At 38.7% G+C, this 23,573-nt stretch overlaps 1 protein-coding gene across 1 annotated transcript in view; it reads left to right on the top strand.

Moving 5' to 3' along the window:
* Rgk2 (Rad, Gem/Kir family member 2) overlaps positions 1-21,669 on the top strand; it is a 92,884-nt gene extending 71,215 nt beyond the window's left edge. The window contains exons 10-12 of the mRNA XM_065236914.1: positions 20,616-20,808; positions 20,950-21,050; positions 21,235-21,669. Of these exons, the coding sequence (XP_065092986.1) occupies positions 20,616-20,808; positions 20,950-21,050; positions 21,235-21,393 (453 nt within the window). The 3' untranslated portion in view covers positions 21,394-21,669. The remainder of the gene's footprint in view (positions 1-20,615; positions 20,809-20,949; positions 21,051-21,234) is intronic.
* The last annotated feature ends 1,904 nt before the right edge of the window (positions 21,670-23,573 follow it).

Below are 23,573 nucleotides of genomic sequence, written 5' to 3'. Positions count from 1 at the left end.
CTTCGCTGACAATGGCGTTTCACACGCCGATGCGATGCCGGTTACTCAGTCGTGCTGGTAGGTTGACAAACCGGCGAGTGGACCGTGTCCACGTGGAGATCCCCTGAGTCTCCTTGGACCGATTATGTAACGGATCCGTCCGCTTCCGGCCGGTTGGCGATTGCCGGGAAATTCCGTCCGTTGGGGAGAAGTTGCTGCGTTTGGGCACGGTGAATTGCTGCGAACGATTTAACAACATGACAACACCAGAACAGTGAGTACAAGCACGAGCACGGACATGGACAGCACATATTGAGCACATCAAAAATTACCTGTATTTCTCTAGCCTTTCTCCTGATCGCACACAATTTTCTACACGCACACTTATTCTACTAGCTAAAGGAACGAACAAAAATCTTTAATTAATTTTAAACACTAGACATCACTTTAAATTACAACGACCACGAACAAACGCGCACACTTCAAGAACGTTCGGAAGTTACGGACGAAATGATCGAGATCGTGAATCCTCAGATAAAGGAAAGTAAAACTCGGACGAACCGGAAGTCCATCATTTCCCGAAATCCTTCGTGTCCTATCGTGAATCTAAAGACACGAAAGATAACTTCCTTTCCTACCTTATCCATAAATTAAATGGACCCGTCTTAGGATAGCTTTTAGAAAAAATGCTTGTGTCTTCCTACTGCCTACCATAAGGAATTAAATTCAAACAATTTAACCTTATCAAATTATATACAAATTTATACAAAATTCCTGATCGTTACAATTTAATTGAAGATCCCGCTCTTTATACCCTTCGGAGTGTAGGAACTTCCTCCAAAGGCGCGCCCCATTGTCAGTCAAAAACAGATTCCTTCGCAACAAAATCAAGCAATAACACCGATAATGACTATGCATCAGAATCCTATAGTCTTAGCCATTTCAAACTAGAGAACAGTGCATACAAGAGAGAGAGCAGCTTAAGGAACACCTTAGGTCATTTAGAAAAATTGTTCTTAAGTGAGCTGCAACTGTACCGAAAAACATTCGTCTTTACTTTCGAAAATTAAAAAGTTATTTTTTTTTTCAATATAAAATAATTTGAGAACCACCCTAACATAAAGAAAAAATGCGCTCAAGACACCAAGGCGATGCAACGTCAAAGTGCACTTATATAAGCGATTCTGCACTTTTAAGATGTCCAATTTCAACTGCAAAATACAATAACTTGTTCACGCTAGAGCCCTCGTAACATGTTATCATTATTATTGACCTGTGTAACGTTACCAAGATAGCCCCAATGTGAACAGAGCATAAAGTTTCTTCAATCGATTGAAAAAAAAGTTCATTTATCTTACTTATTTGCTTTTGTCGTCATACTTTACGCATTGAAACTTATTGTTGAAACGTACCGATCGACACACGAACGTAAGTATAAATAATCGCTTTAAGCTTTAAGTTTCGAACTTAAAAAATCTTCTGGAAGTCTGCCATCGCCCCATCATTCCAAAGCGGGAGGAGTCAACGACACTTTTCGCTATTTCCATCATTAATCTTTGCCTCGTGAGTGCGATAGTCTCGAAGCGATAAATTCTCAGTACCCAATGGATACAGAATGCTCCATCATACAAGAAATATACACAATAATAGCCCCTCGCACACACAGCCAAATTGCCATTTCATGTGTCCGCCGCCACGGCTTTGCCAACTCAATCGAGAAAGACGAGAAGATTTAGATCTCAAAAGCCATTCGCCATCGTCGCGTCTCGTCGCCATTATCACTTCGCTTATGTATCAAATCGATGAGTAATTACTCACTGTCACCTAATTAGAAGGCTCCGACGACGATTCTTATCATATTTCCCCACTTCCTATACATACAAATGCCGCCACTTGATTAGACCTATAGTAGAAAGAGGCTCAATTTCCAATCATCTCATCTCATCCACCAAGCAGGAGAGGCAGTCGGCAGGGGCAGGCAGGTGATGGATGTGTGTCTTTATGTATAGCAGATTGCGGTATGCATGCAAATAATTCGGAACACTTCATCATTTTGATGTTGCATCACCAGTCGGGGAAGAAGATGAAGAAACAGAGGAAGGCAAGTTGTGAGCACATGTGGATCTTGTATGGCACACGTGCGGTGTTTGGAATTACTTAGAAATGTGCCATCTTTGGCCACATCTAGATTTGAGCGCATTTCCCCTACTCCCCCATCCGAGCATATTTTTTGCTAGAGTCAAGCGCAAGTGTCACCCTCCGTTTGTCTGGTGGCACACATATGCTAGGAGGGAAGCGAAATTGTGTACCGTTTTTCCGCACAACAATGAATGCCTCACCGCAAAGCATAAGCAAGCCGCTCTGGCTCTGCAGGGTCGTTCAGACCGACTCAAAATTGAGTCGACTCAATTTAGGGAAAAGTGGATTTATGTAAAGTGAGTTGAATTTTCCGGGATTTTTCAGGAAAAAGTCGAGAAGTTTTTCCTGGTTTTCCACGGCTTTTCCCGGGAAATTCAACTCACTTTACAGTAACTTCACTTTTGCCGAAATTGAGTCGACTCGACTCAATTTTGAGTCGGTCTGAACGACCGTTTGGTTCCAATATCAATCTCTCTTTCATCTTCCTGATGTCGCTTTGCAGTTTCCTTCCTTCCGTCTGGGTTTCGGTCCATTGCTCCCTATCAATTGGGGCTGGGAGGGTGACGGAGTGAACGAAAGCAATGTTAGGATGTGAGGATTTTTTTTAGCATGGGCAGTTGTAGGTTTGAATGTAAGAAGGGGCTTTTAGAAGTTTGTATTTTACTAAGTTGAGAGAAGCATAAGTACACACTACGATTCTTTAACACACAACAATGTTGCGGATATGAATCGCAACCGATGAGCAACAGAACTTATCCGGAGCTCCGATTACTTTGAAATTTGTAGAACGAGATCCGAAGATTTGTCCGGAAAAGATCTCGGCACTACTGGAAACAGAAAGAAAAGAAACAATTTTTACTTGTGAATGTATTTTACCTACCTCGGTTGTAACCCTATCTAGGTGTGTTGTGTGACACAACCAGGGCTCTACACGTTCGAAGCTCTAAAATACACTCGAGTTTGATACAACCTGTTCAAAGGATCATTTCTATAATGCCTAGTAAGACTACCAGCACGAAACGAAAATGAAAAAGAAGCACGCTTAGAACGAAAGGCTGGCTGTAGATTTTCTCGTCGCTGCTTTGCTCATCGCTTTCAATGAAAGTAACGGCGATTATCGAGTTGAAATGAAACCTCATTATGGCATTCTATCCCTTTCACCGACATCCTATCACCGTTCTTTCAATTTGTTAATATGCGTTATGTTCCGATTTCGTTGCAATTTTTATGATAATATGTGGATGGAAGATAAACTTAACATTTTTCATGTAATATCCAAGTGTTTTCACATGGGAACTACTTTAAATATATATTTTCATTTTCCGTCACATAGGCCTATGGATCTAAGATTGGGCCCATCGCTATTTATCAATTTTGTCTAGATGAACGCGATGGTACTTATGAATATTTTTGGTCGCTATTGAAAATTTAGTCGATTGCTGAATTTATGTATGGGCCCATATTAGGGGAATTTAGGCCGACATAACATCCATTTCCCCTACGTCATGAAACCTCTGGTGATGTGTTTCATGAAACACGAAACTATCAAAGCAGAGAACGAATTTCTCGCTCAGCTGCAAGATATGCGACACATCACTAAAGTTGCTTTTCGCAGAGCTGAAAATCGACAATATTTTCACCTCTTAGTCTTAAAAAATGATCTCAAAATCGGTGAGAACACTTTTTCATCACCAATTGGAAACCGAAAATATTCGATAGTGTGTTGCTGGAGTCCGATCAGGAGTGCAGCAAATGCGCGTTTGAGTCCAATGCAATCTAGCAGGAAAAATATAATAAGTTTGTTGGATTAGTTATGACTACAATTTGGTAGGTAGAAATAGTTCAAGTTTTGGCCGGAGAGATGCGCAGCGATACATTCTTTTTTTATTTTAATAGATAGAGGTTCCCTATTTTCGGCAAAGTTGTAAAGGCTGACTAAATTGGTATGCCCCTCGCGCGTCGCTGGCACGCCTCTAGTGTTGGGAATCGAAAATCTTTGACAGTGGTTCGTTAACACTTCTATAGAGAACAACTGGTGCACGTTTGATCAAAGTAGTCGATCGCGTTCAGAAATAACGTCAAATGGAACTCGAAAGAAGAAGAAAAAACATTGTGCGCAAACACCTGGAAAATCCGGTTCCAAGGTGGTTAAAGTGCTGAAGATGCCGAAAACAACAGTTTGTCGAGTGCTCAAAACCTACCAGGCAACCCTGAGTGTGGAAAGGAATCAGCGGACCTACGAAAAAACTGGAACCAGGGATCGTCAGCTGTGCAGAAAGCTGTTGAGGTGCGTTATAGCCAACCTCGGTCTTTCGATCCGAGATGTGGCCAGAAGGTACAACGCCAACTTTCAAACGGTGCGGAAAATCCTTGCCAGGGAAGGATACAAGTCGTACAAAGCCAGTAAACATCCCAACCGGCACATGAAGCAGAATTTCGTGGCCAAAAAGCGTGCAATGCTCTAGTACGACCGTATTTTGACGAAACACAAGGGCTGCACTTTGATCGATGACGAAACATACGTCAAACTCGATTTTAAGCAACTCCCCGGTCAAAAGTTTTACATCGCGATTGGACGTGGGGATGTGCCGGCAAGTTCGTGTTTGCCGACAAGTTCGCGAAGAAGGCCATGATTTGGCCTGAAAACGAAACCATTCGTCACACCCTCGACGATGACATCCCAAGTTTACATCGAAGAATGCCTGAAAAAGCGTGTATTGCCGTTTATCCGCAAACATAGGGGCAAAGCCATCTTTCGGCCGGATTTGACTAGCTGCCACAAGGTGGTTCTGGAGTGGTATGCTGCCATCAAGATCGATTTTGTCCCCAAGCAAATGAATCCTCCGAATTGCCCGGAATTACGACCAATCCAAAATACTCAGCAATTTCAAAGCAGCGACTTCGAAGGAGCAGTCAAGAACATCCAGCAAATGCGGGCAAAATGGAAGAAATGCGTTGTGCAGGCGCTGATGAGCTCCATCAAGAGGAAGGATAGAGATTTCGTTCGAACTGGACAAATGTAACCATCTCATGCTGTAACTTTGAAGTTTTAATAAAAGTACTGTAAAGCAACCATTAATGAACTTTTTAAACTTATTGAATCACGAATTACAGGTCTTTTTGTGCGTACCAATTTACTTTTAGTCAGTCTTTACTATGTTAGATGTATGTCATGTCAAGTTTCATTAGAGCAGAATACTGTTTTAAAACGCAACGCAATGTTTCATTTAAGGTGTACTACTTGTCTTTTAAAACATTATTCAATTGGGATCTTGCTTTCCTGTAAATTTCATGAATTGATTTTGGATAATTTGCTCAAAAGGTTTACTGGAAACATACTGAAGCACAACAGTCCTAATTCTCATCTCAAATATATCAACATATTTAACACATCCTTCCCAAAACCTCGCTTATTCGTAGGCGCTTGATCGAATATGACTTTCACTATTGACATTGCATGTAATTAACAAATATACTAAATAGGAAGATTTATCCTACAGCTTTAAAGGCCAGTTGCCTCCCTAAGCGGACTCCCCGAAATTTTAATCTATTTAATGTTACTAGACTGTCTGAATTTTCTTATTTATGTTCATTTGGTGATTATGATATCTCATTAGTCTAATTTAATAAATAATTGAAATCTCTAATCTACCTTATCAATAATAATCCTTGCTTTATTAATTACCTGCACTTGTGCTTGTAATCTAAAATTTAACGTGTTTCAAGTACTTTTGACTTTGACCTATATTTATTATATCTTAGTTCGTCCCAGGTGACTGTGGCATCTTCTCAAGTTTTAGTATTTTTAGGGTCCCAACTCGCATCAAGCGAGTCAACTCCAGATGAAACTTCGCCGATAACTTATCGGTACGTAGATGTGATATCTTTGTACAACTGGACACAACCAGTGTTGAAGTTAGAATGTACTGTCTTTATTTCTATGCATAGTAACCAGCTACCTGACTTGAAACATGCTGACGAGGAGTCATTTTTAGTTGAACGATTAACGGTGAGACACGATGGAGGCAATCATACTTGCTACATAATGACTTAAGCAGACACTGAAGTAGCCATGATTAATGTGTCTATGTTAAATTTTGATGGAAGTATAAAGGTACACTATATGACACCTTCAAGTGACTAAAATGCTTCACTTTGAAGTTAGTTTTCGAGCTGATTTTTAAATTATATATTTAGGACATATGCTGCAACTACGCTCACACGCTTCCACTACCTATGTCACACCATAAAAATACGTATGGGTATGAGAGTGATGCAAAATTTGATATTTTCACTCCACAATACGAATCCAAATCGGATCCTGACTAACCTCTCAAAATTTGAACCCATTTGGTGGGAAACTGAGATGGCACAAACGATTTGAAATTTGTATGGGAATTACTATGATGAAACCAAGATTTTTGTTCATGTCTACCTAATAATTCACCATATCGGTCTGCTTCAAAAGTTTTCAACTGTACTTGTAGGAAATTTTTCCAGCTACAACTTTGCTCAAGACCACTTTTTGACTAAATGCAAGGATCGAAAGTTATCAATGGTTCAATACGCTGATGTCTTATAATCATGCTCAATCAACTGCTCAGCAGGCAACATTGGTGTTTCTGGGGCGTTGAATAGGACACAAAAATCATGGCTACTATGTCACACTGCAAAATACAGTGTTGCCTACAGAGCAGCTGTTTGATCATGTCATAAGTTTATTTCGTAGCTCAATATGGAAAAAGACTAGCAGGCAATGAACACATAGTTGAGAATTCCCATAGTAATTTTCATGTAAACTTCAAATAGCTTGTGCGAAGCCTGCTTCTAACCAAATGAGTTGTAACTTTGGGAGGCTAATCAGAACCCAACTTGAAACCATTTAAGCACTGTGGAGCGAAAAAGTCAAATTTTGCATCAGTCTAATGGGTATGTCACAATAGAAGCACGCCACAGTGGAAATCCCGAGCCATAGTTCAAACACTTACTATATCTCAAATCAAAATTAAGCACACATAAGATTAGTTACAATACCATGTACAAAAATGGTGTTTAAAATTGTTTTCTGAGTAATACTTCAAATAGAAGGAGCACTGTTGGGCACTTTCTGAAATATTTCAATAGTATAATTCCCTTGCAAACTCAAATAAATCTATCTGCCTAAAATTAAATAAAATAAGAGTGATTTGCGGCAAAACCCGCCAGTATCGCACCCAACGTCAGTACCTATACGTAAGCGTACTACAACGCGGCTCTCAAACAAAGGAGTAACAAGTGTGATATCACTGCCAGACCTTTGGTTCTCACAGAGAGGGGAAGCTTAGTAATCTCCATCGCCTGCCCATGGTGCCATTCTATCGAGGCATGAACCAGCAACGCCGGCATTAAACCAACTGGTGCCCGATGGAAAGTTGTTCGTGACTTAATTTCCCATCTTTCTATTGGACTAGATTGTTAATAACATTATATTTGATATCCATTTTTGTCGATTAAATGCCATAATGTTCCTAAAAAATCAACAAAATTTTACTCAACACAAGCCATGAGTATTGTTGTTTCTTATAGTTTGGATCCTAAGGAATCTGTGAAAAATATAGAAGGGTTAGGTTTCACAAGAGCTTAAAGCAATAAAAATATGTATTTGATATTTGACTTAAGGGGTTACGCCACCCTAGAATACAGAAAAATGCACCAACTTCATTATTTTTTTTTTTGTTATTTAATAAAGTCACATACTAAATTAACTTAAATGGGCTACACATACATAGTACACATAATTAGGGGTGTTTACAGTATTTTTTCATAAGGGGAAACCATGTGTGGCAGTTGGCAGCACTGTGAGTTCCTGGCACTGCTTCCCGTGTAGTGTTACGCGGCCTACACTTTCTTCGTCGTAAATATGAACCTAGAACAAAAACGAGTGGTTTTTCTTATTTTATATAAGAATACCTAGAGAAGTACATACGGAGATGAAAAAAATTTAAATTTTACGCAAATGGGACTTGTTTTTGCAAAAAATCAGTTTTTTCGCCTGAAATTTGTTTCTAAAATTGTTTACCACAATTGCATTTTTTGATCAATTGAAAAGTTCGTAAGTACTTCTCTAGATAATTAATCAGAGAATGCAATCGTCAAAGTCTAGATCAAATTGAGTCAAAATTGCAGATGCTATCGTGTGGGCCGCGAAGAGAAATGTTGTATCGAAAAAAACGCGGTTGAAGTTTGAGGTACAGATTCAGGTACGTGATGCAAAGTTTTGTCATTTCGCTTATGACTTTCGGAATTTTAATTTGTTCGACATGGAACCAATTGTCCCTTATTCTTGACACTTCAGAGTACCAGTTTACGTAAAAAAAAAATCGATTTTTTGAAAATCCTAGGGTGGCGTAACCCTTAAGCTAACAAAAAGGGATTTTAAAAATGGGTGGGGTTGTGTACAAGACACGACCGCATTGTTGACGATCGAATTTTCTCTCATAAATTTAGTTTTTTGGCTCTCTGGGGATGGTTGAAATGTACGAGAAAAAAACAATTTTCATTTAATTTTAGCTTGTTGCTGAAAAAAAAGTATTCGAAATTTCATGAATGATTTCTTTAGGTTATTGTCAAGGTGTGGGGGGTTAAATGGTTTAAAAAATACTACGCTATTTATGGATGGTCCCTTATATTACTTCCAAGCCTATGTCCCATTTGGCTAGTTATATTTAACTCGTGGTTAAAAGTGACAGATGGAAACTTATCGAATAATCTTGCTATCCGACCGTGGTTATTTCCGACCGACTAGAAGTTAAATTTTGGCAACCGTAGCTAAGATCAAGGTTGCAAATACTCATTTCAGCTAAAATAATGTTTCTCGTAATAATAAAACCAAAAGATGGTATCATGGCATGTTTTACTTGTAACTTACAAGAAGAGGCTACAAAGTATGTGTTTGAAACATAAAACCTGTAAATTTTGCTTTATATGAGTCACAATCAGCGATTTGCTGATCGCTGAGTGAGTGAGTGAGTGAGTGAGTGAGTGAGTGAGTGAGTGAGTGAGTGAGTGAGTGTGTGAAAAATCGCTGATTGTGACTCTCATGAATGAACAGGTTAAATATGTCAAACACATTCTTTGCAACCTCATCTTGTATCCTACCAATTCAAAATATGATCATGACATCTAATTATTTCATAATTTAAAAAAAACATTGTTTTAGCTGAAATGAGTATTTGCAACCTTGGCTAAGATCTGTTGGAAAACCGATCGATCGAAATCACCGAGATTTTTGAACATCGAAATGTCACTTTTAACCACGAGTTAAATTTAACTCGGTAATTGGGACACAGCGCAAGAAGTATTTGTAGAACGCGGGATCGTTATCACATCACTCAGGCGAGGTTGATCCACTTCGAAGTGCTTGCGCCATCGAGTCGACGGGGCTCGCTGAAAGCAGCCAGTGATATCGTCGTTCCCGTCAAGCATGGTTCGGGATTCAAACTCGTGAACACTGCGGTTGACAGGAACCGCTGCCTTCCTACTGCTGCTGCTGCTGCTACCTTCTCCCACGCCGTCAGAAGCGAAAATGAATTGAGCCACGACATGTGCAACCAAGTGGTGCTCGATTATGGCGACTGGGTTTGGGGGGAACGTTTATTAAATGAAAATAGTAATAAAATTATAACTCTTTATATGGACATTTTTCAACGGTTTTTGTATGGAAATTTAGAGAAGAATTTATTGTGGCAGGTTTTTAGAGTTATTTTCTATCGATTGGTGTATTTTGACTTTAGTTTCATTCTTAAATGACAAAATTATAAGCGTTCACCTTTTCGTAACGGTTGCAATTTTAGATTTTCTACGTAAAAAAACTCATATTTGAAACCTCTAAAACACATTTCTCAAAGTTGCCGTCTTACAAAAATTCATTTGTAACATTCTAAACTACCATTTGGTGGGTGAGCCTTCAGGTTTCATGACGAAATTCTATTTTGAGACACCCAATTGCTGAGTCTCTGAAAATGTTTTGATGAATCTCAGCAAACAAACGTAAAGTTGGATGAAATTTCAATAAAAGTAAAGATATCTGATTATCAAGATGGTTATGTGGGCATGTTTATGTCTCCTAGCTGATAAACGTTGAACTGTACATGAAATTTATCTCAGTATGCTACTAGACTGTGCAATATTGTTTTGTTTATTTATGAAATACGTGAAAATTACAATGAATGATCTGCAAAGCTGACAAAATGTCCTCATAATAACCCCTCATAGATTGTAATAAATTTGTAGTACAGTAGGAAGCAGGTAATGCTGCAATTACTTTGCCCAGCACCTTCGGGGTTAGTGAGTTTAATTTCTAACAGAAATGTAACCCTTCGCTCTGGTTTACTTTCTAGCTTCTATGAGCCAATTCGTTTATAAGAATAAGATCAGATTCTCCATGAACGATCGCTCTCGTAGTTTTTCGCTAAAGCAGATAAAGCCATTAAGGTTCTCAAATTTATTTTACGCGAGCCCTGACATTTAATAAGATGCTCAAAAAACAATGTATTTTATTTTGGTCCGCAGTATTGGCAGCATCCATATAGGCTGGAAAGACATCTTTCATATTTCGTCATGTCAACTGCAGCTGGTTCTGTTATTCTACAAGTTTAATATAATGATTAATGTGAATCCTGAAATCTACACACCGTGTGATTAAACAAATGAATTCAAGCGTAACTATTCAAATGGACGTATCTGCTTTTGTAAATAATCACTTCAATCGACGATTTGTCTTAACTGCTAACTCACCCACACAAACAAACACCGCCATCAGATAAGGGAATCTTTCCCTAATTCCTTTTGCATTTTCGTAATTTTGTTTTTGACATTACCAATGCAGATCGAAGTAGACGGCGCTGTGAAAATGACGTGTTTTTCTTTTGCTGCGTCGTTTTCGTTCTAGTGTAAATGTTATAAATTAACAATTTCATTTTTTTAAAGTGTTAATTGAAAGTACAGAAGTGATGTTGAAAAGTGCATTAAATAAAAAATTTCAAATTATTATTCGTTGCATGTGGTGCCGACTACTCTAACCTACGCATAGTTACGCTCAGCTAAGTTTATTTACCTTTTCGTTCCTCAGTCCTCGATAGGAAATATCCATCTAATTAAAAACGATCATTTCAAAACTTATTTGCACTACTGCTTGATTGAAAATTTCAGTACATTATCAACACACTTAAAAATTTTCGCCGAGATTCCAACAGCCGAGTAATTCTGCAATTTATTTTGCTGAGATTCAGTCAAACAATTGCCGAGACTCAGCTAACAAATAAAATTTTGCTGAAATATCAGCTAACAAACAGATATTTTGCAGAGATATCATCAAAAGTAAATGCCGAAGTAATCGGCTGTTGGAGATTTTACCGAGCTAGATTAAGTGTGAATGGTGTATATTTGCATCGATAATGTATTGGAGCTGGGCTTTTCATGTGTGAAAATAGCTCCGGAATGTTTGCGTTCTTGAAATGTGCTATTGTAGCTGCGGTAGAGCTGACACCTTCTAACTCCCGGGTTCAAGCTTCTTGCATGCATTAGAAATGATTGCAGGCAGATTTTATCCATAATGAATGTTTGCGTTTGTTTTTCCAAAAATATACAAAATGGCTGGATTCCCACTTCAAAGGAGAACGTATTCCATCGACTTTTGCTGACCTCTGTCCCGGTGATGACAGTGCAGAAACAGTTTCCTCAAACCAAGAAAGAGCCATTTCCAAAACCCGTGCAAATGCTGTTGCAATAATCGACAATGCAAGATAACAGGTAGTTGTTAGAATTAAAAAAATACTTTGAATCTAGATATCTCATCACACAAGCACACATGTTCAAGAATGAACATGAAGAAGCTTTGTGCATACATTAGTACAGCGTTCGCCAACGTGCAGCTAGCGAAGCATAAGAGACATATTCCATCGTTTCCATCGCATGCAGCCAGCAAGCCGTGCGTTGGCGAACGCTGCTTGAATAAACATTGTAGTCTATGAATTCAGATATCTCAAATATCTCAAATATATCTCAAAATTATATGTCCGGCAAACTTTCACCTTTGATTGATGATAAATGGTATAGTAAATGACTTTTTGCTAATACTTACTACTTTTTGAGAAACCGGATTATGAAAATCATGGTAATTTTCACTATTTTGGCTAATATTTCGCTTGTATCGACCCAAAACATTGGAAACTCTTCCTTAAAACTTGCAAATTATCCGACTTTTTTTTCCTTTGTTCGGGACCTAACACTACTGCGACCAGTAAATTGATCTATTGTAGTATATCCCGTGTCCTCAGTTTAGTGCATGTCGTATTACTCCATCACTCTTGAGAAATGATGAAGTATTCGATTTTTTTACAGTTGCCACTCTTGCATTTATCGCAAGGATCCGACTCTAATTGAAAGGTCCCGCTATTTATACCCTTCGGAGTGTTGAAACGCCCTCCAAAGGCGCGCCCCTTTGTCAGTCAAAATTGGATTCCTTAGCAACAAAATTAAGGTATGACTCCGATAATGACCATGCATCAGAACCCTAGTCTTAACCACTTCAAACTAGGGAACAACGCATAGAAGATTAGGAATCACATAGATGAAGACAACTAACTAATTTTTTTCCTTGTTTCAAGATCATCCTCGGTAGACAAAGCCGAGTCTTGTCACTATCAAACAAGGCATAAAAAGTAACAAGGACTAAGATGTGTTCCTTGGATTACTGAAAAAAATCCTGTTCCCCTTGTTTGAAGTAGTCAGGACTAGGAATCGGTGGTAGATCTTACATCCCGTAACGTACCACGAAAAGGTGATCTACCCACGTTACGGGGCGGTGGTTTATCAGACTTAAAAGATACACGGCGTTAAAAATGAAAAATTTGTCGTTTGTATGGAAAATAGTACAAAAAACGTAAATTTCAGTTAAATTTTACAATATTCACTATATCTTTGTTATTTGAAGACCTAGAACTTTGAATTCTTCGGTATTTTTTTATATTTTTTAATGTTCTACAACTTTACCCAAAACATAAAACCTCTATCATGTGAAATAAGAAAGTTAGTATCGCAGCACCATCTATGTGGAGAAAGTTTGAACTAATTTCCATTACCAGATGAAGGCACATATTAAACCGAGAAACTTTGCCAAAGACACCATTTCAATATAATACAAACCCAATGCGCTAGAGGTTTTGTCTTGCTAATTTCGGTTCCTGGCCCAGTGTGCAGTGGAAGTTAGGCTAAGGACGAATCTTCATTCTAATCTACGATTCCACATACTATTAATAAACTTTTACACATGAAAACCTCCTATCGATCAGAATGAATTGTGCATATCTAGAGTAACATTTAAAATGGGTCTATGTCCAAAACGTAAACAAACCAGAAAATGAATTTAAAATTTTTTCGCCACTATTCCATTCATATTTAAGAAAATTGAATTATTTTAGACATATATATTGTTCAAAATAACAATAGTAACTGTATCTCAGTATACAACCTCCAAAATATGCGAAAAGTTTTCAAAAATATATGAAAATCGATAACAATTTGATTTTATAATTTAATAAGCCTTTTTGCAAGTCGGGGGCAACTTGACAGCTCCAGTATATTGCCAGTGTACCCCGACAATTTGGTGCTGGTGGTTCTGTCTAGAGTCGGTGTATAATGAGTCACGCCAAGAGTGAAGCCAAGTCTACCTATTGAACTGTCAAACCGGCTACCTATCGTGCAAAGTAAACAAGCATTACAATGCTATGAAAGGTCCACGAAAGGTATTGCAATTAAATATTAAATATAAAAGAAGAAATGATCATATACACGCAGTGAGCATTACATTTGTCATGCGATACGTTTTGTAATGATCAGTAATGACAATTTCAACTATTTTTCCTTAAGATAATTCGACAAAATCACTGATATAATGATTTACTACAGCCGTTAATTTTTTTTTCCTCGCTAGAAGTCATTTGAAGTTGATGCAGAAGTCCTCTGTTGCCAAGTAAAAAGAAAGGGAATCTTTCGAAAACCGTGATGCGAGTTCAACTGTTTTTCTCTTGGCGTGACTCATTATACACCGACTCTAGTTCTGTCTAGAGTCAGTGTATAATGAGTCACGCCAAGAGAAAAACAGTTGAACTCGCATCACGGTTTTCGAAAGATTCCCTTTCTTTTAACTTGGCAACAGAGGACTTCTGCATCAACTTCAAATGACTTCTAGGGAGAAAAAAAATTAACGGCTGTAGTTAATCATTATATCAGTGATTTTGTCGAATTATCTTAAAGAAAAATAGTAGAAATTGTCATTACTGATCATTACAAAACGTATCGTATGACAAATGTAATGCTCACTGCGTGTATATGATCATTTCTTCGATTATATTTTATATTTAATTGCAATACCTTTCGTGGACCTTTCATAGCATCGTAATGCTTGTTTACTTTGCACGATAGGTAGCCGGTTTGACCGTTCAATAGGTAGACTTGGCTTCACTCTTGGCGTACACCGACTCTAGTTCTGTCAAACTCGCAAATTTCAGAAGTGTCATCTGAAAAGGGCGAATGCGGAAATGATGTACAGTAAACAAAAGTAAAGTTTAAAATTCATTTTATTGTCGCACGCTCACCAAACCACACACGCGACGTTAGTGACATCGGAACTCCAGTGATGCCTGCTAAAAATTTCGCTTTGATTCGCAGTAGTATGCACAATACATAATAAGATTATGAAACTTTTTTATATGTGTACCGCATGAATTTGAGCAGTACATAACCAAAAGCTGATTTGTAAAACGAAGATATATGATTGTCATCAAATGAGAATTGAACATGGATACTTTCGGTGTTTTCAACGCTATTGCTATTATCGTCGATGATGAACAAATAAATAATGGTTTTGCAGCGAGCAAGAGTGTACTAATTATGCCCAGCTAGTACTGCAAAATGTACAATTTGAGGTACTAGCATAAAGTAGCACAACGTTAGTACAAGGATGGTACAACGGTTTACTTTGTACGTATGTCGAAGGCCTTAAATGCATTTAAGCTAAATATGTGATTTATTATTCAATTTGACTGTATTTTAAATATCTTGCTACAACGGATCTGTGATCATGACTCATGTGCAAACATCATCAGAGCTCAAATTTAGCTGATATTCCAGAAAATTCTGATTAACAATTACTTCATATTATCACTACATTTATCAGAGTTCTTCATGGTATTTGTGCTGTTATTGTCACTATGCCCATAACTGTGTAACTAAATAATAGAACAAAACAAATTATGGACTCATCTGTTTCTTGAGGCTTCAAGTTTGGTGAGGAATAACATTAATGATACGGATTATCACTTTAATTTATTCGTTTAAGAAGCTCATTGTGAATAATTTTTTGTAAGACCCTTATTTGATTGAGTTCATTTAATTTTATGTATTTCTTCAATTTTAATTGGATCTACAAAATGTTCCTCATCACACAGCAACACTGCAAAATATAATCAATTTTGTAAGTTTTTGCTTCTTCTTCTTTCCTTTATTAAACTTCGGTCTCTGTTCCGCAATCTAGTGCCAAACACCGACGGACATCGATTGCCATCCATTGACGGCAATCGAATGTGCAGGAAGGCAGCTTCCACACCTGCGTAGAATATCGCACCCATTCAGTCAACACACATGGGCCGGGACCAACGGCTTTACTTGCGTGACCAGAGATTTGTATGCCTCAGAATAATCCCACCAACCTCGGCTGGGATTGAACCCAGACCCATTGGGGTGTTAGAAAGCAGTCACGCTTACCACTACACCACCAGCGCCGGCTGTAAGTTTTTGCGGATAGAATTCTTAATGTTTTCAAAGTTTAAAAATCGATGCACAATTTTATCATGATATTGCGATGATTGTTTACTGAACCCTGCTTAATAAAAAGTCCTGATAGTTTCAAAAAACATGTTGATGAATGCTGTGGATTTAGGATTCTATTTTCAAACCGTTCGTAATATCTTCCAACGTTGAAATATTTGTGGTGATTATTGAGTATTTTCAGTTAAGTTTCAGAAGTCTTGCATGTCAGAGAATACACAAGAACACAAGAATAGAGAAACACAGGATAGTAAGCTTTTGTTTATTCATACGGCCCATGACAAGCCTTTATCGCACCACTATGATCAAAAAAGAAAAATCTGTAGGCTGATTATATTCAAGAGCAAAATAAAATAGAAGACAGCAAAGTATTTTTTTTGTCATTTGATTATTTAAGAAAATGAACCTAAATCAATTTCAATTTGGTTTCAATTTGTTTGAATTATTTTTTTTCACCACGAACATAATAAATTCGCTCTTATCATATAGCATTCTTGCCTGTTGTTTGACATCCACACATGGAGAAACAAAAAGTTGGATTCCCATAGAGAAATATCATTGCGGCGGTGACGGACAATCCCTTTGTTTACGTTCTGTGGCGACATCTACTATTTGCAAGTGGGTACGTGAAACTAAGGTTATCTGTCACCTTGCCGGGGACTTGCCTTTTTGTGAATCTTTCAATGGATAGGCCCTTTTTGTTAAGCCGTTGTGCTTGTCATCACGAATGGCACGCCCTTTGCTAAGCCATTTTGCAACGTCAAATAAATTCAAAACAAATCATCGGCCCTGCCTCAATCAGTAGGGCCTGGCTTTGATTTGAAAATTTTCAATCTAGGTTTACTGATATCTAAGATACCATAGCGGTGCCGGTGATGTACTGGTAAGCGTGATTACCTCTCACTCCAGCAGGCCTGGGTTCAATCCCAGTCGGCAACGCCGGGATGTTCTGAGGCATAACATCTCTGATCACGCCTTCCTTCGGAAGGGAAGTAAAGCCGTTGGTCCCCGGTTCATGAGTTGATGGGTTGATAGGTAGAATCCAGGTGTAGCAGTTGCCTTCCTGGCGTCGGTAGCATTAGTGCTCAGCACGGAAAACAAGATCGACGGAAAACAAATCAAGGAGAAAAAAATCTAAGATACCATAAAATATTTAAAAATACTTAAGAATTATTTAGCGCTAGTTTTTTTTTTATATATATATTGTCATTTTAACACACTTGGGTCATTCGTGACTTGTCCGGGGGTGAGATTTGAACTCGTGATTTTGACGTGAGAGGTATGGATGTTAACCGCTACGCCGGGGTCGCTTACAGCACTAGTTTGTTACCTCCGTTGCTAGACAGATTTCATTTGATTATTTACACGGTGTCATCTGGGATTTTGTGTGTACGTATTTAGAAAAATCAACTATTATTTTTCATTTAAGTCCGTTTAGTAGGAATCGAAGAGGAGACCATTTTGATCCAAGGAATATTAGGGTTTTTGATCTAATTTTCGTTCTACTAAGCGCAGCGCGCACTTTACCTCTCTTTTTTGAACGAGTTTGAACTAAAAATTGAATATTTTTGTCAAAGATGTATTCTAAATTTATTCACCTTTTAATACGTAGCGTTGGATTTGATAAAGAGTCACAAATAGTTGAGATATTGTTTAAAATCTAATACTGCTTCTTGATTCTAAATTCGTTCTACGAGTTTCAATTCCGTCCTAACGCATTGAAACGCCATTAGATTTTCTAAAATTTTAGAAAATTAGATTAGATAAACGTAGAAAAAGGGGATTCGCTAGGAGCGCTTCTTTTGTTTTGAGATCAATGAGTGTAAATATTCATACAATGCCGTCTAACAGGATTTATGTTGTTGCTTATGAACTAACGCATCGGAACAAACCTATCATGGATTTGTGCACGGTTAAATCATTGATATTATTGATCTTTTCTGATCAATAGAACGGAAATGTGCGATTAGGACGATGTAGTGCTCTACCCTACATTGCCAAATCGATTCACCTGTCATTCAGAGGGAGAATAAGGAATTATTTGGAAAGTTAGTGTGGAAGAAACTGCGTGTGGAAGCAAATCCTCTGAACAAATGTTTCTATCCCAAAACCATCTTTCGATAAAGATGGATTTTTCATCCATTTGGACCTTTACCGTTGGAGATAACTTCAGGAATTAACGCTGCTTGAAGCTGAATAAGAAGTTGTGAAAGCGTTCCGTACCATCCGCACATCTCCTATATTGCCACTGAATGAGTTTATTGTAGAAGTGAATCACTTTTGCTCGGATTTGGAACCTTCGAGGCTCATATGCTTACGGCTTATTATTAAGGTTCAATTTACTTTGGTGCATTTTTTAAAAATTCAAAAGCATTTTTTTTTCGACGCATTATTTTAGATTGCAAAAAGTTTGCGTCATTTTGTATAAAATATCAAAAGGAATCGAATAGTGCGAGCTTTTTGCAATCTGAAATAATGCGTCGGAAAACTGCTTTTGTAATTTTCCAAAAAGCATCAAAGTAAATTGGGCCTTAAGGCTGAACATGATCGAACCAACATATCTGGTTTGTTCTAATCTCGGAGCCGCTCTCTCATTGATTCTATCGTTCATCAGAATCGGTTATGTGTTAAAACATTAATATGAACTGTTTGGGGAATGGTTTGAAGAAAATTCATATATTTTAACTAAAGATTATTTTACAGAAAATGTGAACAAATTAGTAGCACGTTTCAACTAAATCGTTTTATTTGGTATATCAATGGTGTGAAATAAATTAATATATCCGAACAGATTAATATTTTCCTTCTTATCACTGGTTTCGAAGCCTAGAAGTAAGGATTTCATGTTGATTTCACATAAAACTTTCGGCTGCTATCAGGATACTCACTGGGGAGTTGTCACCAGTCCGTCGTAACTCATCTTTACTAATGTAAGTTTGTCAAAACGTGGCACGATACGACCATCAGTGGCATTTGCATTCTGTTCTCGAGTCCACCAACCCAACGAATTGCTGGCAGTTATGTTTCATTGTATTGCTATTGCTCTCTGGCAAATAATTAGCGTAGCCCTGGCATCTTTGACCTGCTTATAGTCAAGAATTTGCTAGTCATGCATCTTTCGGAATTCTTAACCAAAATGATATCCAACATACGCTTTTATTTTGGCAGTTCAGTTTGGAATCTGGTTGCGTTGCGACTCTGGACGACAACGGCACCATTAACCTCCAGCTAAGCAATAGAATTCAAAAGTTTGATATAGCACTGAACAGCCAGTTCGAAATCATAAATTAGTTGTGTCCTGTCCCTGCTCTAACTGGTTCGCCGAATTAAAACTCTTTGTTGATGAACTACTAAATTTAATTTAAAATAGATTGAAACTAGTATTAATATGCTTTAGTACGTGATTTTAAATAAAATTTTGACGGAATATCCAGTTTTTTACGATCGCTTATGGCCGCCACAATCTGGCTGAGTTTCTGGTAGGGAACATAAGATTTGAAGTTTGGCTTGTGTCGTTTGACGTGTAAACGTTCAAATTTGAACGTTTACACGTCAAACGACACAACCTAAACGTCAAATCATATGTTCCCTACCAAAAACTCAGTCAGATTGTGGCGGCCATAAGCGCTCGTAAAATGCTGGATACAACAACAAACAACTGCATTAGTAACCGGTCACTACGATTTAAAACATCCAAAATTGAAAATACTTAAAAATATTTAAAAAATACTTATCAGATACATGGAAATATTTAATTGATATAGTTTAGAGTGTTATGCCCCTAGGTTTGGAGCTCGTACCACCTACGACATTGTGCAACCTGGTTTAAGCTATGCTATGTTTTTGACATTATCAATGCAAAGGTAGCTAAGACCGATTTTTTTTTACCGAAATAGTTCAACTTATTCTCACCTTTGAAAATATAGCACTGCTGTTTTTCTGTTGCCTTCTTTTCGATGAAGTTGAGGGGTCTGGTAAAAGTTAATACCAAGCACTCGGCTGTCCAAATCTCGGCAACAAAATTGCCGTGCCGTTGAAAACAATACTAAGTGTGTGGATCTATTTTTTTTTCAAGGTCAAGATTCCTATATTTTCTAAGTCCAAATTCTCAGTATTCAAAAGTTTGCCTAGTGACCATTCAACTCAGTAGCGTTTTTGGCCTTGAAACAATGTACACGATTCTGTTAGTCAGACAATTCGTAAAAATGTACTAGGGTTTGGTTTTGTTTCGAGATTTCGGTCATAAACACATTATCCTAATTCTGGGGCTTTTGCTTCGACATTGATGATCAAAGAACTTTAAATAATCTGAAAAATATCGATCCTGATATTTCACTGCTAGCTACATTCATGAAACCTTGAAAATTGCCATGCACTATCATCGCATGTACCAAGAAACTGCAACGCCACAAAGCTGAAATCCCACATTCCATCCTCATAACCTCCAAGCAGCAAAACATACTAACCTCATTTCCCTAATCTATCCCAATTCAAACCCGTCTATCCTAGCCCAACCAATAAACTAATCTCTTTAAATTACGGTACTTGCATTTCCCGCATGCGCGGGCTCGGCTCTAACCAACAACAACCACCATCATAATCATCAACATCATCATCATCATCATCATCAGGTGGAGAACTCGTTATCAACATATGAACCTCATGCCTGCGTCGTCGTTTACTCGATCGTGGACCGAAACTCGTTCCGGGTCGCCGAGGAGATCCTCAACTATCTGTGGCAGGAAAAGTACACCAAGGAAAAGGCGGTCATCATCGCGGCCAACAAGTCCGATCTGGCCCGATCCCGGGTGATCAACACCTCCGGTAGGTCCAAATAAAGCTAAAGTCGTTACTTATGCTAGCTCATGTTACTTGCATAAATAATTCAACACGCCGCCGCCACCGTCGACGGGCGCACGTTTCTGTTGGTTCTTATTTGTTTCACCGTTAATGTGTCAATTGCAGAGGGTAAACAGTTAGCCACCTCGCGGGACGCGAAATTCATTGAAACGTCCAGCGGAATCCAGCATAACGTGGACGAACTGCTCGTAGGTGTGCTGAAACAGGTGAGTCGAAAGATCCAATGGAGTAGAGGAGGCTATCCGTGGGGAATGCAAATTGAATTGAACCGGCATGCAGCCGGGATGGTCTACTTTTCTCTGTCGGCATTTGCCGCATTGACCGGTACCCGTTTTGTTTGAATGTTAACTTCTTCTTCTTATTCTTCTTCTTCTGTCTGTTTTGGTTTAGATTCGACTCAAGGAACAACGTGAGAAGCGGGCCAGCGCCACCAACCTGCGCAATTCGCGCACCCAGATGTCGCTGCACATTGCCAAGGAAATTTTGCACAAAATCTGTCTCACCGACATAACCAAATCGAAAAGCTGTGAAAATCTGCACGTACTCTAAAGGCAAGAAGCAGAAGAAAATATATACGGAAACCACGGAAAACAGAAGCAGGGTAAACTGAAAGTGAAAATCCACGTATAGGTGTTACCTAATATCAGACTTCCTCAGACTCACCTCTCAAGACTTTTGCAAGCTCATTGCCAAACCAACAGTAGCAGCAGCAGCAGCAGCAGTAACAGCGTGTGTTGTAGTTAAAATCGCGTACATTGTGTATCTACTCTTAATTAATTGATCCCAACGTGGAAGTAAAGCAAACAGGTAAACCTCCAACCTCCAATCTCCAGAGCAGGAACAATGTGAATGTATAAACCTAGTTAGACTTACCCCAATTGAGAGAGGGTTTTTTTGTGAGCGACACACGTGCATATGTGAAGAAGGAAGATAGACCAGCGAGAAACGGAGTCGTAAACCTACATTCGTGCATTCAGCCTATGAGGTTAAACCAGTACACTGGTGTTCGAAATTGATGCTCACTCGCGGTTTTTGGAGATGTTTCTCTACTCTACAACTCTATTTAATTATGTGCCGGAGATATGGCCAATGAGATTTTATTTGAAACACAATTTTCCAACCGGCGTGGATGCTCTGTACGATGGGAAAAGCACAATTTTAAACACCAGTGTAAAACCAAAACACGCATCAAACATCCATACAGGAGAGCACAAGCGATTAGTTCGCATCATAGGAAGACATCCGAGAAAGCGAGATTTAAAAGAACAACATAAACACAATACACTTCTCCCTAGACATCACGCATGAAAATGAAAGGCCCCTTCACTACGCTCGATAAACCTAGCTGCTCGAACTCGAACTTTAAACCCCTCACTCTTTTCGACGGAATCCCCCTCTAACCCACAAACCCGACAACCTGCGCCCACCAAAAGTGTGCCAAACTTGACCTCTCACTTCGATAGCCCCTGGAATAACCTGTTGGTTGTCGTCGTCACGACTCTATTTAAAAAAAAAGTGTTCCCTTGACATTCACCTCCGAACAGCTGCGTCAAAAACCGACTCCTTGATTGTGTGTTCCATTTCCCCCAATTACTGCCCCCTTCCACAATTCCTAAATATATGGACAGCATTGCGCGACAACAGTGGAACTTTCTTTGAACCACCACCCCGAGGGCAATTGAGAGAAAAATGTCTATGCTTAAACCAATTGACGACCGAGGGGGGGGGGGGGGAGAGAGAGAGAGAGAGAGATTCAGCGACGACACCAAACGGGAAGGAAGATTTTAAATTGGGCTCACGTTTTTCCGGTAAAAAAAAGTACGTGACAAATATTATTTTCACGCCGCCGCATGCGACAAACGAACTTACGCACTCGCCAGTTTGCCGGTTTGGAATTGTTTTTAGGCGCCCATTTTCTGTGAGTAATGAAGTTTGTCAAGAACTTGTTCAGTAAAAAGTGGAAAAGTTAGTTACTGACCGGGCGGGGCTTTTGTTTTTCCATGAATGGAGCTAAGGTTAGGAGGCTTCGGCTGGAAAATGATCAAGACGATAAACGCGTGTCGGAAATCGGAATTTCTGGGAATTTGAGGATGATATTTATTTATTTTTTTTTTTCGTTATTTACAAGAAAAGGAAAAACTGTTGGCTTTCAGCCATTGGCTGGTTCGCCTTGGGAAAAAGAGGATGATATTGATCTTGTCTTGTCTATTACTTAGAAAGCAAAGGTATGGCCTAGAACAGTGTCGCTAGCCGCAAATCGAGAAACAGCTAATGGCGCTTCCCGAGAATCGGGAAATATGCTGATCCACTCGGCAAATGAGAACGACCCAGATTTTCCTGTGGAAAACCTCGAAAATCAGCAGGAAAATGAAGAAAATCTCTTGGCTTAAATTGTACTCAGTCTAGGAGTAGTAGCAATAGACGGAGTGAATCCAATCTTTACTTTCCTTTTTGGACAAACCTGAAAAAAACATGAGGCAAATTTACTCATCGGTGAGTTCCTGCACTTTATGTGATTTATGAGTTAACTAAACTCAAATTTGGGTTGTTCCGGAAAATTCTTCTGACTTTCTCTAGAAGTTTCTTCCGAACTACCGTAGGAACACAGACAAACAGACATAACACTCGCAAGTTGTTCATCGAACAAGCATTTAACGGTCAATTTAAAAGTATCGTAGTTGGTAGCACCGCCACCTGTGGCGCGCATAGTCATTTCCCTTGAGTTTGAC

The sequence above is a fragment of the Ochlerotatus camptorhynchus genome, unplaced genomic scaffold (assembly GCF_037179485.1).
Source record: "Ochlerotatus camptorhynchus isolate MF236.1 unplaced genomic scaffold, CSIRO-AGI_Acam_v1.1 ptg000577l, whole genome shotgun sequence".
Taxonomy (NCBI): Eukaryota; Metazoa; Arthropoda; class Insecta; order Diptera; family Culicidae; genus Ochlerotatus; species Ochlerotatus camptorhynchus.
The sequence above is the reverse complement of the archived record's forward strand: the minus strand, read 5'-3'. Positions and strand labels throughout refer to the sequence as shown.